At 50.3% G+C, this 12,121-nt stretch overlaps 1 protein-coding gene across 1 annotated transcript in view; it reads left to right on the top strand.

Annotated features, from left to right (window-relative positions):
• LOC137332573 (fibroblast growth factor receptor-like 1) overlaps positions 1-11,243 on the top strand; it is a 142,052-nt gene extending 130,809 nt beyond the window's left edge. The window contains exons 4-7 of the mRNA XM_067996502.1: positions 5,870-5,959; positions 6,744-7,013; positions 8,277-8,630; positions 9,519-11,243. Of these exons, the coding sequence (XP_067852603.1) occupies positions 5,870-5,959; positions 6,744-7,013; positions 8,277-8,630; positions 9,519-9,907 (1,103 nt within the window). The 3' untranslated portion in view covers positions 9,908-11,243. The remainder of the gene's footprint in view (positions 1-5,869; positions 5,960-6,743; positions 7,014-8,276; positions 8,631-9,518) is intronic.
• Positions 11,244-12,121: the final 878 nt, after the last annotated feature.

Below are 12,121 nucleotides of genomic sequence, written 5' to 3'. Positions count from 1 at the left end.
GCTGTTTGTGAGACCTTGCTGTGTGCAAATTGGCTGCTGCGTTTCCTACATTTACAACAGTGACTACACTTCAAAAGTAAACAGCTTTGGGACGTCCTGAGGTCATGAAAGGCGCTAGATAAATGCAAATCCTTCTTTCTTGTGACTCAGAGGTCAGCTCAGTAAAGGTCGTCTGCTGTTTGAAAGAACCTGTGTACCAGTCAGTCACCCCTTCAGGTGATTGAAGTCAGTCTGGCGCGCTTATAATGGCTGTAATTTTGTTGGCTGGTTTAGTTCTTGCTGTGCTTTCACCGTGTTGGTGCTGGAAACAGACAAGTGTATCTGGCAGGTCGAAGTGTGGAAAAACGCTCTGTGAGGAACAATCTGCCCCATTCAGCATTGGCGCAGCATGAATTAGGCCAGGAAAAATAGTCAGCAACCTCTCTCTCTGAACAGTGTGAGCATTTAAGAAGCAAATGTCTGGCATCTCATCACGGGGTGTTGCAAGCTTGTATTGCTCTTTTGCTTTTATTTCTTTCTACCCAGGTTGGCAGACTGGTCCGTACTTTTAGGCTTTCTCACTCCGACCAAGTTCAGGGTCATTTTCCATAAAGAATCGGCTGAGGTTCCTTTAGATTCTTTTAGGCTGCTACATAGGGCACCCTTGCTTCTGCGGGTGAGGTTGCTAACTTCTGGTTGCTAAGGACACGGGGCGCCTGGACCCTTTCCGTTGTGCTGGTTGCTAAGGTCATGGGGAGTCTGGACCCTCTCCACTATGCTGGTTGCTAAGGACATGGGAGTCTGGACCCTCTCCGTTGTGCTGGTTGCTAAGGACACGGGGATTCTGGACCCTCTCTGTTGTGCTGGTTGCTAAGGGTGCCTGTAGGTAGGAGCCTCTTCGTCCTGTTGGTTACTTTGCTGCCCCGATTTTTAACTTAACCCACCCGGCAGGAACTGGGGGATTCAGGTCAGACGCCTGTTTTACACTCAGTGGAGAGTAAAAGTGGGCAGGGTGTGAAACAGGTGTCTGACCCAAACCTGCCCCATTCCTGCCTGGCAATTTAAATAAAAATCAGGGCTTAATGGTCTATGGAGGCAGTAACACTGTCAATTCTGGTTGCTAAGGATCTCTGGAGGCAGGAGACTATTAGTTCTGGCTGCAGAAGATGTGGGTCCCATGTTAGCTCGCATTGTTAACAGTTCCCTTGCCTCAGACACTGTACCTCTCCCCTTCACAATCAGTGTCATCACCCCGCCCTGCTCAAAATACCCACGACTTACACTGGCTTCCTATCCCCTAATGGAGCAATTTAAAATCTTAGTTCTCATTTATAAGCCTTCCATGGCCTCACCTCAACTTAAGTCTGCAGCCTACTCGATCCTTGCATCCCTTCACATGCCCCTCCATTTCTTTCTCTCTGGCATCCTATCACCACCACCCCCCCACTCCCCGCTCCCACCATCCCCAGCTCCACCTTTGGTTGCAGATCTTTCATCAATCTTGGGCCTACTCAATCTTGGCCCTGTTCTCTGGGCCAAGGTTAGTGAAGGCTCTGTACCCTCCTAAAACCCTTCCCCTTCTCTTCTCCCCTCACCTTTAAATACCTCTTGAAAACCCATCTCTCCAACCAAGTCTTGGCTCACCTCTCCTAACTCACCCACAAAGACTCAGTGTCCATTCCTTTCTTCCTCCGTGAAGCATCTTGGGACATTTCTCTACATTGAAGGCTCTATATAAATGCACCTTGATGGTGTTGCCTGGCCAAGCCAACTCCGCTGCCAAAACAGCAGGAGTTGCGCCTACTTAAAGGCCGCTGCCAGTATGCACAGAGACCACTAGGCCTGACTCTCACCTCTGATTATCCCTCCGTCCTGCAAAGAGACACCACAACCTCCGTTTGGCCCCACCACACTCAGATCAGTTCCTGAGCAGAGCAGGGGTTGTTGAACTTAAGCTCATCCTACGCCCCTGGTTCCTGAGTATTAGCATCCTAATGCACAGTGCCACCAGTTCAAACCCCTCTGTCTCTCTAATGTAGTCTAAAAAGGGAGATTCTGACACTGGGGGAGGAGAGGCTTCTGATGGCTCCAGTAGTATGCATGAATGCACTTGGTCAGATTCCCATGAAGCCACGGTATTTGTTAAAAGCAACCTAATCCTAGGAGAATTCTAGGATGGTGTGTACCCATCAGGCAGTCAGCGCCTGCCTTGTCTATTCCTATCAAATACCAGCACTTAGGAGCTGTTGTTTGTTCTGTGTCAAATGGAGCAAGGCCATTATCCCTTTAGGGGCTGCTGGGCTGCTTCAGTACAGGAGGAAGTAAAGATATTTGAAAGCATCCATTAATTACATTTTATAACAGTGGACCCACATTATATATGGAATGAATTGTTTGCGGCGGAGTCAATGATATTATGACCATTCTGTTGCATAATAACGTATACTATACAGTTACTATATAGTACATGTTATTGTACAATATATATGTATATATGTGAACCTAGATAGTGAGTGCCAGCGATTTGACTGAGAGGGCATTATAGCTGAACCTAATCCCCTCTTCACCTAATTTCACACACAAACATTTGTGGTATCAACGAGCATTAAAGATTAAACACTTTTAAAACATGTTGTAAAAGTTCACTGCAGCCAATATGCTAACTACCATGATGCAGACTTGTCACGGAGACTAATGGGGCAGCCAACCAGTAGAGTGAGACATAGTCTGCGCTGATACAAGCAAGGTTGTAACTCATGCTCCAAGCAATCAGCCAGTGGAACACATTGGCTGAGCCATGGGAGCAGGCTGTCCATTTGGCAGCAAAGATGCGAACCCAAACAGAATCAAGGATAGGATCGACTTATCCTGGAAATGTTCAACTAATACTTCACAGCCCCAGAGAGGGGGGGAGGACCCCTCGCAGGAGTAAGTCTCCCGAGAGGACCCCTCGCAGGAGTAAATCTCCCGGGAGGAGCCCTCGCAGGAGTAAGTCTCCCGGGAGGAGCCCTCGCAGGAGTAAGTCTCCAGGGAGGACCCCTCGCAGGAGTAAGTCTCCAGGGAGGACCCCTCGCAGGAGTAAGTCTCCCGAGAGGACCCCTCGCAGGAGTAAGTCTCCCGGGAGGAGCCCTCGCAGGAGTAAGTCTCCCGGGAGGAGCCCTCGCAGGAGTAAGTCTCCAGGGAGGACCCCTCGCAGGAGTAAGTCTCCAGGGAGGACCCCTCGCAGGAGTAAGTCTCCAGGGAGGACCCCTCGCAGGAGTAAGTCTCCAGGGAGGACCCCTCGCAGGAGTAAGTCTCCCGGGAGGAGCCCTCGCAGGAGTAAGTCTCCCGGGAGGACCCCTCGCAGGAGTAAATCTCCAGGGAGGACCCCTCGCAGGAGTAAGTCTCCCGAGAGGACCCCTCGCAGGAGTAAGTCTCCAGGGAGGACCCCTCGCAGGAGTAAATCTCCCGAGAGGACCCCTCGCAGGAGTAAGTCTCCAGGGAGGAGCCCTCGCAGGAGTAAGTCTCCAGGGAGGACCCCTCGCAGGAGTAAGTCTCCAGGGAGGACCCCTCGCAGGAGTAAGTCTCCAGGGAGGACCCCTCGCAGGAGTAAGTCTCCAGGGAGGACCCCTCGCAGGAGTAAGTCTCCCGAGAGGACCCCTCGCAGGAGTAAATCTCCAGGGAGGACCCCTCGCAGGAGTAAGTCTCCAGGGAGGACCCCTCGCAGGAGTAAATCTCCAGGGAGGACCCCTCGCAGGAGTAAGTCTCCAGGGAGGAGCCCTCGCAGGAGTAAGTCTCCCGAGAGGACCCCTCGCAGGAGTAAGTCTCCAGAGAGGACCTCTCGCAGGAGTAAGTCTCCAGGGAGGACCCCTCGCAGGAGTAAGTCTCCAGGGAGGACCCCTCGCAGGAGTAAGTCTCCAGGGAGGACCCCTCGCAGGAGTAAGTCTCCAGGGAGGACCCCTCGCAGGAGTAAGTCTCCAGGGAGGACCCCTCGCAGGAGTAAATCTCCCGAGAGGACCCCTCGCAGGAGTAAGTCTCCAGGGAGGAGCCCTCGCAGGAGTAAGTCTCCAGGGAGGACCCCTCGCAGGAGTAAATCTCCCGAGAGGACCCCTCGCAGGAGTAAGTCTCCAGGGAGGACCCCTCGCAGGAGTAAGTCTCCCGAGAGGACCCCTCGCAGGAGTAAGTCTCCAGGGAGGACCCCTCGCAGGAGTAAATCTCCCGAGAGGACCCCTCGCAGGAGTAAGTCTCCAGGGAGGACCCCTCGCAGGAGTAAGTCTCCCGAGAGGACCCCTCGCAGGAGTAAGTCTCCAGGGAGGACCCCTCGCAGGAGTAAGTCTCCAGGGAGGACCCCTCGCAGGAGTAAATCTCCAGGGAGGACCCCTCGCAGGAGTAAGTCTCCAGGGAGGACCCCTCGCAGGAGTAAGTCTCCAGGGAGGACCCCTCGCAGGAGTAAGTCTCCAGGGAGGACCCCTCGCAGGAGTAAGTCTCCAGGGAGGACCCCTCGCAGGAGTAAGTCTCCAGGGAGGACCCCTCGCAGGAGTAAGTCTCCAGGGAGGACCCCTCGCAGGAGTAAGTCTCCAGGGAGGACCCCTCGCAGGAGTAAATCTCCAGGGAGGACCCCTCGCAGGAGTAAGTCTCCAGGGAGGACCCCTCGCAGGAGTAAGTCTCCAGGGAGGACCCCTCGCAGGAGTAAGTCTCCAGGGAGGACCCCTCGCAGGAGTAAGTCTCCAGGGAGGACCCCTCGCAGGAGTAAGTCTCCAGGGAGGACCCCTCGCAGGAGTAAGTCTCCAGGGAGGACCCCTCGCAGGAGTAAGTCTCCAGGGAGGACCCCTCGCAGGAGTAAGTCTCCAGGGAGGACCCCTCGTAGGAGTAAGTCTCCCGGGAGGACCCCTCGCAGGAGTAAGTCTCCAGGGAGGACCCCTCGCAGGAGTAAGTCTCCCGGGAGGAGCCCTCGCAGGAGTAAATCTCCAGGGAGGACCCCTCGCAGGAGTAAGTCTCCCGGGAGGACCCCTCGCAGGAGTAAGTCTTATTAAGTGAGTGTTTTTGTAACTTTGTAGCATTACCTCAGAGCTGTATAAAAAATAAACAGCCCTGATTTTGAAGAGTAGTTTCTTGAGCTGCATGGGATTTTAAAGTTTACCTGTCAACTTATCGTCAGATGATATCTGTAGAATAGAGTGTGTGGGAGAGGAGTAGAAAACAGGGATAAAATCAGAGGGAAACAGCGCTAGAGTTAACAAAAAATACTACACTGTCCAAAAATAACTTTTGTTTTCTTAATCAGACCTCATATTTCAACATTGTTTTCTTGAAATGGGAAAAATCCAAGAATAATATTCACCAAATTAAAATCAGCACAAAAACTGACTCCAGTTTCAAGAACAATTAAGAATCGGACAAGGACCAGTTTTTCCAAAAAGTGAAAATAAATCTTCCTTGGACGGGTTACAAGAAATGTTGCGGCAACAAGCTTTTGCTAGCTCCTGATTAAATTGCAGTGTTTGCCAGAATACAGCTCCACAGGCGCAGGAGTCGCATGCTTTGGATTTGCGATGTTTATAATTTGATTTGTGGTACGGTAGAGGAAGTTGTATCGCATTATATTGGGCCTGGATTTCTCATTGTCAATGGCCTACCTGGAATTAGGCCAAACCAAATACGTCATGGCAACCGGGATAGTCAGTTCTCTGCTGGGCTCCATTACTACCTGTAATGTTTGGAGGGTGAGCATTGGATAAAACAATGGATAAAAAGACTGGGGCATGCCAGGTTGGGTTGGTGATAGCTGCTTGAATTACACATGGTCTTTCAGCTTCAATCACGGAGTAAAACAACACAAAAGGATTTTTTCTGGAGGTGGAAAGGCACAGTTCATTCAATTAAAGTGTATGTTCTTGTTGTTTGTTTACAGATGACAGCAGCACAGTAAGCAGTGGCCAGCCCCTTCCTGAAGGGCCCCAATCTGAATTTTCAAATGAGGAGCCCACGGGAAAGCAGCTGGGTAGGTAGCCACCAAAAACTTGGCAACACCTTTTATATCTTTTTAAATATTTAAAAATAATACAGGATGTGACGGGACTTGGTTTCTAACATGGCCCCATGTTGAAAGTTTGCCAGCTTAAAGTGTCCGACGCTGCAGTGGATTTAGGACAGTCTTAATGGAGTCCCACATAGTACCTGTTGGGCCCAAGTCCAGAGTAGAAAATTGTTCCCAATTCAGCACAAAATTGTCTCTCTCATACAGGCAGGGAAGAAAGTGGCCTGGTGTTGGAAAGTGAAATGTCACAAAGATTCAATAGGTGCACCTTCTGAAGTTAAGTTTAAGGCGCATTGTTAGGACAGTGGGGTGGGAGCTTAATTTTGTGTGTACTCCATGGTATATCTGACCTAGGAGTATTTCACACAGCAGAGGGAGATTTACTCTGCATGTATCCCAAGCTTTCCTGACCTGAGAGTGCCCAATGAGGCAGTGTAGAGGGAGCTTTACCAGCTCTGATGGCTTTCCCACACTCACTGGGATGACCTGCTGAGTATTTCCAGCTTTTTGTTTTGTTTTTATTTTCAGATTTGCAGTATCTGCAGCATTTTAGGTTTTTTTTGTTGTTCCGACTTGACAAGGTGGCTTGCTGCTGCTCATGGTGCCAAACCCCGGCATTGGGGGGGGGGGGGGGGGGGGAGGGGGGGGGGGAAGGTTCCCCAGCTCCCGCTTTGAATCTGTGTAAAAGAATGACCTTGACAAGTGTCACCGTGTTGTCGCCTCATTTCTCTGCTTTCCCCACGCGCAGTTAAACCAAGGTTTACGCAGCCCAGCAAGATGCGCCAGCGAGTGATAGCACGGCCGGTCGGCAGCTCGGTCCGATTGAAGTGCACGGCCAACGGGAACCCTCGCCCCGACATCGTGTGGTGGAAGGACGATCAGCGGCTCTCAGACAACAAGAGGAACAGGTGGACGCTTAGCCTGAGGAATCTGAAGCCCGAGAGCAGCGGGAAGTACACGTGTCACGTCTTCAACACAGCGGGCGAGATCAATGCCACCTATAAACTCGACGTTGTCGGTAAAGAACTTGCATTTCTACAGCGTCTTTAACGACCTCAGGACATCCCAAAGCGCTTTACAGCCAATGAAGTATTTTTGAAGTGTAATCACTGTTGTAATGTAGGAAACGCAGCAGCCAATTTGCGCACAGCAAGGTCCCACAAACAGCAATGTGATAATGACCAGATAATCTGTTTTAGTGATGTTGGTTGAGGGATAAATATTGGCCAGGACACCAGGGAGAACTTCCCTGCTCTTCTTTGAAATAATGCCATGGGATCTTTTACGTACATCTGAGAGGGCAGACAGGGTCTCTGTTTGGTGTCTCATCTGAAAGATGGCACCTCCGAGTGGTCAGGAGTGTCAGCCTGGATTTTATGCTCCAGTCTCTGGAGTGGGGCTTGAACCCACAACCAGTCTGACTCAGAGGCGAGAGTTCTACCAACTGAGCCACAGATTGAGAGATTTAGGAGCTAGCTCAAAGAGATGGGTTTTGGGAAGGTTTTTGCAAGTGGCAAAGAGTGCAGAGACACAGAGGTTTAGGGAGGGAGATCCACGGAGTAGGACGGAGGAGGCTGAAGGCTCTGCTTCCATTGGTTAGGTGAAGGGAGGGGAGTGCACAGAAGGTTGAAGACGGAGGAACTGAGTGTTTGGGAGGTGATTTTGGGCTGGAGAAGATTGCAGAGATAGGGTGGGGGGAGGCCATAGAAGAGATTTATAAACTCAGGACCTGGATTTTAAATTTTAACGTGTTGAGGGATGGGGAGCCAGTGTATTCAGAGAGGAACGGAGGAACTATGACAAGGTGGGTGACCGGGGCAGCTGTTGTGAACCTTCCAAGTGGCTGGTCGACGGAGGTCTGAGCCTCCATCTCAGCCAGAGGACTGTTCGCAGGACAAGGGGAGCTCGAAGTGCAGGGAGTGGAATCAAGAATAAAACTAAAATAATTAAAGCTGGAAATGTGTGTCGCTGATGTTATAGTCCAACCATCTAACCTGCTTGTCACAAATTCCTCCCGCTGCTATTTTAAAGTTAGTCCGTTCATTGTAATGCCCCATTAAAATAACGGAAAGAGGAATTGCACACCAGCCCATTAACATCGTCAACAATCAGACTAACATACCAAATTGATGGGGCAGGAAAAGACCAGCTGGTCCATCGAGCCTGTCCCACAATCATGATGGCTGGAGCATTATGACTAGACCCTTCCCCCACCCACCCCCTCAGCCATGTGACCTCCTGGGTGAGGCAAAAAAAGAGATTTAATCTTTTTTTCTTGCAGAGAGGACACGATCCAAACCTGTTTTAACTGGCACTCATCCGGTCAACACAACAGTAGAATACGGAGGCACGACGTCCTTTCAGTGTAAAGTGCGGAGTGACGTGAAGCCCGTCGTCCAGTGGCTAAAACGAGTGGAATACGGGACTGAGAACAAGTACAACTCCACCATCGAGGTCGGGGGGCAGAAGTTTGTGGTCCTGCCAGCAGGCGATGTCTGGTCCCGCCCAGACGGCTCGTACCTCAACAAGCTGCTGATAGCCCGGGCGACAGAAGACCACTCTGGGATGTACATCTGCCTGGGCGCCAACACGATGGGCTACAGCTTTCGGAGTGCCTTTCTCACTGTGCTTCCAGGTGGGTCAATGAACAACTGCTCTTGTCTTGAGTTGAGGAAGCATCTTGGATATGGTGTGACTCAGAAACTTCTGTAAAACGTTGAGGTAGGACAGGGAGAGAGAGCCTTGTTCAGTGTAACTCCCAGCCATCATCAATATGGCAATCATCATAATTAATGAATCCCCAAATGGCTATTTCCATCACGGAGTTGGGGATTGTTTCTGAGGGTCTTTTAAACGGCTCTCAGGACTGTAGTAGGAGTTGACGAAGTCTTCCTGAAGTAGCCTTTTTTAGATTTTTCCCATTACCAATATCGTAACGACAAATGAAAGGGGAACTGTATGGGCAGCCCTATAGCTTAGCACATTGTCCACTGTCTTCAGGGACCTGAGCCTGAATCCAGCCGGATGGGATGAAAGTCTCCCCTCTTTGCTGGCTCCAAGAACCCTATACGAAGTGAGTTTGGGCAGTCTCAAGCCAGGCACCAGCTCAGAACTTACTGGATACATCCATAGCATTAGTTGGTACTAAATTGACAATCTCAGTCAGAAAGACCATGAGAATGGCTAGTGTGAGAAATGGAAATGTAGAAAGCTGTTATGCTCCACCAGTAAAAGCACATTGTTGGGGCAGAGTAGAAGGAACTTGACCTGATCTGGAAGTGTTTAATAGAGTGGTAAACAGGGAGTTCCATGCTGCAGATAAGTCGTGTTGAACCTGGTCTGGGAGCATTGGAGAATGACCGTTCTGGATGCTTCTCGACACTGGTAGCTCACAACCTGAGGCCACAGATTCCCGCTAAACTTGCCAGACTGTAAACGCTGACTTCTGTTTCGTGAACGCTCTGGTAATTGCTCTCCTTTCTCTTCTGGTTCCATGTTATTCCTGGACTGCTGCTTGCCACAGATCCCAAAATCGAGAAGACCACCACCTCTTCGCGTGCCGCCAGCGGTTTACCATGGCCGGTGATCATCGGAATCCCAGCAGGCGCCATCTTCATCTCGGGGACCATTCTGCTTTGGTTTTGCCAGACCAGAAGGCACAGGTCAGCCCCACCCCCGGGTCCCCACCGACACCAGCGGGACTGTGTGGTCCTGGACAAAGACTGCGTGCCCATCGGGAACCCGGAGTTCGCCGCGGCAGCCCAGCCCCACCTGCTGGTTCAAGCTCCCGCCATGGTGCCCACGGTCACCCCCAAAGTGTACCCCAAAATCTACACAGACTTTCACACCCACACCCACGCTCACACAGAGGGGAAGATCCACCAGCATCAACACTTCCACTATCAGTGCTAGCTGTGAAGGCCTCGATCCTGGCACTGCACCATGCTATCCCAGGGCTCTTACAAAAGACCACGAGTGTTAAATGGCACATTGACTCCGAATCTCATTAACCCATCAGCGTATTTAAAAAAAAATGTGAACACAGCGCCCGCAGACCAGTTTGCAGAAGTCTCTTTGAGCGAGCTGGTGTCAACGCTTCAGGTGGCATCTCTCAGGCTGTCCGCCATCGGCCACACCCTTCAGGTGGCATCTCTCAGGCTGTCCGCCATCGGCCACACCCTTCAGGTGGCATCTCTCAGGCTGTCAGCCATCGGCCACACCCTTCAGGTGACATCTCTCAGGCTGTCCGCCATCGGCCACACCCTTCAGGAGTTGGCGGCAAAAAAAAAACCCTTCTTGGCTCCAAGTGGTATAAGTGAGGACTGAAGGGACCACAGTCTACCACCGCTGAAGGACTCGGCTGCTATCAGAGAGGTCGCCTGGACTGAACTATCTCCCAAGAGATCCTGAATGGTGCTTTCTTTGGTCTGGTTATCCTGTTTCTCTTTGTTACTATTCTCTTTAAACTGATGGGCAGGATTGCTACCTGTCCACTTTCGGTCTGCAGAGTCCAGTTTTTTTGTTTTTTGAGTGAGGTGTCCAGAAATGTCTCAAATGTAAACGAGGCTGCAAAAAAGTCTGACTTTCTAGATAGTCCGTTTCTCAGCTGACTTTTGTGTCCCAGGAGGTCGGGGTCTGCTTGCTGTTGAGCTTGCTGAGGTTTTCAATGAACCGCCATCGTCAGCAGAGCAAGAAAAGCAAAAATCACAATCCCACACACGCCCCACCTCCCATTCCCTGGCCCCCCCCCTATTCTGTTTTAGACTTGACAAAAGGTAGCAACCCTAATAGAGTGGGCAATACTGGGCTCAAACATTTGATCTTCGTTCTCCCCCTCTCTTTCCAGTACTTTTCTCAGCCCGGCTTTCTTGACAAACTTCAGCCTTTGTTGTTCGTTAAGAAATGAAGATTCACCATAAACAAAACCCGGCCACTGCTGAGGCCCTTTTTCTTCTAAACTGTCTGGTTCCTGAAATTTGTTGATCCAGATTCGAGAGTCAGCACCAAGCCAAAAATCTAAACTAAGGCTGGTTTGCTAAATCCCTTTAGCCTAACCCATTATTTTCAGGCAACTATCTGGACACCTCTGCACTGAGGTATGCAAGTGCGTGTCTGTATATACACAACAGTATGAGGTAAAAAGACAACACAATATGTACAAAGGATGTAATTGGATGATATTTTCTCATCAAAATATTTATGAGAATTCAAATAATTTTATTAAAAAAAAAGAGAAATCCTGCATTTATGTTGTGACATTGCTGGGTCCTGCACAGGCCAAATGTACAACACTACGCACTTCAACCTCGGGTCCTTCAGCTCAGCCAGACATCTGCAGCTATGGTCCAAAGGTGGGCTTGAAGGAAATCCTTTGTGAACCTCTTAAATCAAGGCGGCTGGAATACAAAGGGGTGGAAGTTATATTAGAGTAGTATAAAGCTCTGCTTAGACCCCATCTGGAGTACTGCGTTCAGTTTTGGGCACCGCACCTCAGGAAGGGATATAGTGGCCTTGGAGGGAGTGCAGAATGATACTGGGGCTAAAAGGGTTAAATTATGAGGACAGGTTGCAGAGACTAGGCTTGTATTGCATTGACTATAAAAGATTAAAGGGTCATCTGATTGAAGTGTTTAAGATGATTAAAGGGGTTGATAGTGTAAGTTGAGAGAAACTATTTCCTCTGTTGGGGTTAATCCAGAACAAGAGGGCATATCCTCAAAATTAAAACTAGGCCATTGAGGGGTGATGTCAGGAAGCACTTCTTCACACAAAGGATAGTGGAAATCTGGAACTCTCTCCCCCAAAAAGCTGTTGAGGCTAGGGGTCAATTGAAAATTTCAAAACTCAGACTGATAGATTTTTGTTAGGCAAGGGCATTATGGGTTACGGAACCAAGGCGGGGAGATGGAGTTATGCTACTGATCAACCATTCAATTCTGGCATAACTGAATGGCGGAACAGGCTTTGAGGGGCTGAATGGCCTACTCCTGTTCCGATGTCGTCAACAAGCCGTGGGGGAGGGGCGCACAGAGCCGTGAAGCCCGGGCCATCCTCCAGGTTCTGAGTTCCCTATCTCGTCTGTACTTTGTGAGGAGGTGGTGAATGGAGCTCGGCGTTTCTTCACAG

This window comes from Heptranchias perlo, chromosome 14 (genome assembly GCF_035084215.1).
Source record: "Heptranchias perlo isolate sHepPer1 chromosome 14, sHepPer1.hap1, whole genome shotgun sequence".
NCBI classification, from domain to species: Eukaryota; Metazoa; Chordata; class Chondrichthyes; order Hexanchiformes; family Hexanchidae; genus Heptranchias; species Heptranchias perlo.
Note: the sequence above shows the minus strand (reverse complement) of the source record. Positions and strands in the feature narration are given on the sequence as shown.